Source organism: Triticum dicoccoides, chromosome 3B (assembly GCF_002162155.2).
Source record: "Triticum dicoccoides isolate Atlit2015 ecotype Zavitan chromosome 3B, WEW_v2.0, whole genome shotgun sequence".
NCBI lineage: Eukaryota > Viridiplantae > Streptophyta > Magnoliopsida > Poales > Poaceae > Triticum > Triticum dicoccoides.
This window is the reverse complement of record NC_041385.1, coordinates 839,861,585-839,863,998: the sequence shown is the minus strand read 5'-3', so window position 1 is coordinate 839,863,998 and position 2,414 is coordinate 839,861,585. Positions and strand designations below refer to the sequence as shown.

Sequence of the window (2,414 nt, the reverse complement as noted above, 5' to 3'; positions counted from 1 at the left end):
CCTCGTCGGGAGAGTGGGGGGCGGCGCTAAGGCTGGCCATCTTCGATCTGGTGCGGCGCATCTGGTGGCGTGCGGCGTGCCTGTGGGTTCGGCCGTGAGGACGGCGAGCCGTAGGCGTGCCAGATCTGGAGGTATTGCCCCTCTCCCTTCCATGCATCCCTTCCCAGTCCCCGGGTCGGTTTGGATCCTGCCGGATCCACCTCCGGTGTGTTCTGGTGGAGCAGATCGGTGTCCGGGGGAAACCTTGGCTGCCTTAGGCTGACCGGCAGCGGCGACGCCGATTTTTGGCGCCGCTTTCCTCCTTGGGGGCGTTGCTGAGGGCACCATCTCTCCTCTCCAACCCATGTCCGGGTGAAAGCCCAAGATCCGATGCGGATTGGGCGTCGGCGGCGCCCTAGGCACCGTAACCTTCCTGGAGGCGACGCCAAGGACATTGGGATCGGATGGAAGGGTCTGCAGGTGAGGGGTGGGGGTGTGCTGCCTCCCTTCGGTGGAGCGGTGTTTCGTTCTACATATTCTTGGCGGCGGCTCTTGGCGGCATGGAGCAGCGGAGGCTTGGCGTCAGATGTGTGCTGACGGACACGCGCAGGAGGTCGACGCTGTCTGGCGTCGTGGTGGCGTCGGCGGCAGCGAGACCGAGCAAGGCAGTTACAACAGTACAGCTCTGAAGATGGATATGTGGTAGGTGGTTGTGGCGGCCTCATACCCGGCGGGCGGCTTGGTTGAGGAGCACGCCGGACTGGTGGGTGCCCATACCCAGCAGGCGTCCAGGTTGGGACCTCAGGTCTTAGATGTTAGGTTTGGCTGCGAGGTCTGTTTGGTATTAGGCCCAGACCATCAGCGCCCCTTCATCAGTTAGATAGGAGTAGCGACAGAGGTTGCGAAGATGGTGGCTTTGGTCTTACTGTTGTACGACTTTGTAAGGTTTTGTGCTAATAATTAATAAAGTGGCCGTATGCATCGTCCAGATGCAGAGGCCGGGGGTATTCCTCCTTTTCGAAAAAAAATGTCTTAATCTGACCAGTAGCACTCATTGTGAAATTCAGTAACTTTCTCATTGGAGATTTCTCTGAACCTACTACTACAGTACTACTATCAACCTTTATAACATCAGTTAATTTCAACATCAAGCATCTATCTAACATCCATTGGTTCCTCTATGCCTTACCCTGATCAGCAGCAACCATGGTAAAATTCGGCAAGTGCAGACAGAAACATTTCTCTGAACTTTTTTTTCAGGTAACATTTCTCTGAACCTACTGCAGGTACTAGCTACCATTATTCAGAGTTCAGAACATATTTTTCATACCTTGTTGTGAAGCACCATGATGGTGAGCAGGTCCTGCCGGGCCCTCCAGTCACAGTACTGGATGTCGAAGCGGACGACGTCGAGCGCCTGCTTGGCCTCCAGGTACTGGCCCTTCTCGATCGGAACCCTCGGGCCGGGGTCGTCCACATGGAACAGGGCCTCCCAGTGGTGGTTATCCTTCAGGTAGTCGGCACTGTCATCCCTGAGCACCGCGTACACTTTGATTCCACCATACCTGCCAACTCCCTGCACCACAGTTTCCACAAAGAGAACCATCATGAGTTCCTCAGTTCACCATGGCAGGGTGGGTGCAGTTCAACCAGCAGAGAACTGGATAATTTGGGGATACACTAGAAATTCAGAAACTCTGAAGAAGTTTGGGGATAATTTGTTCATGGAGAGAACTGACCTTTCTGGAGAGGCAGCGGAGGGAGGGCTTGAGGAGCAGGTGCGGCACCAGGGAGAGCGAGGCGACTGTGGTCATGGACGCTGCCGCCGGCCGCCGTCGAGCAGCGGGAAAAGAGGGATTTTTCCGGGGCCGGGGAAATTCCTATATCTCTGTCTCTCGGAGAAGGAAGAAGATGTGAGCGTGGGATGGAATATTTTTGCCGGAAATCAGCCGATTTTTCGCGGCTGAAGTGTGCCTGACGCCTCGCGACGATAAGGGGAGGGGGCTGCCCGCGATCTCCACGAGCCTCCCGCGTGGTGCCACGTGGGAACCGGCGTCCTGGCTCCGGCCATGATGTGGAGGCCTCCGCCACCACGCAGACTTTTGGACCGAGTGTTTCTTGCTGGGCCGGGACAGGAAATTATCAGCAAGGCACTTCTACTTTTCTTTTATTTCTTTTCTTTGTTGAAAGATTTCCACGAAAAATCCAATCGGGTCTTGGAGCATATGCTCTACCCGTCAAAAAAAGTTATTTATAAGGGCAGTAATCTGCGCCGGCGCACCGGCCCAAATTTAGGCCGGTCGCTGCGGTTCGATCTGGTGCATCACAACCGTTTAAAATGTCTACCCCGATCTGGCCCTCCTTGTTGACTCGTCCTCTTCCTCCCGATCCCTTGCTGCTACCCCACGCGACTCCGCCTCCATGTGCAGCTCCGC

At 55.6% G+C, this 2,414-nt stretch overlaps 1 protein-coding gene across 1 annotated transcript in view; it reads right to left on the bottom strand.

Moving 5' to 3' along the window:
* The window catches only part of LOC119278824 (chlorophyllide a oxygenase, chloroplastic-like), a 4,868-nt gene extending 2,971 nt beyond the window's left edge, over positions 1-1,897 (bottom strand). Inside the window, exons 1-2 of the mRNA XM_037560163.1 lie at positions 1,719-1,897; positions 1,310-1,555 (exon numbers count right to left, since the gene is read on the bottom strand). Coding sequence (XP_037416060.1) covers positions 1,310-1,555; positions 1,719-1,793 — 321 coding nt within the window. The 5' untranslated portion in view covers positions 1,794-1,897. The remainder of the gene's footprint in view (positions 1-1,309; positions 1,556-1,718) is intronic.
* Between the last annotated feature and the right edge of the window lie 517 nt (positions 1,898-2,414).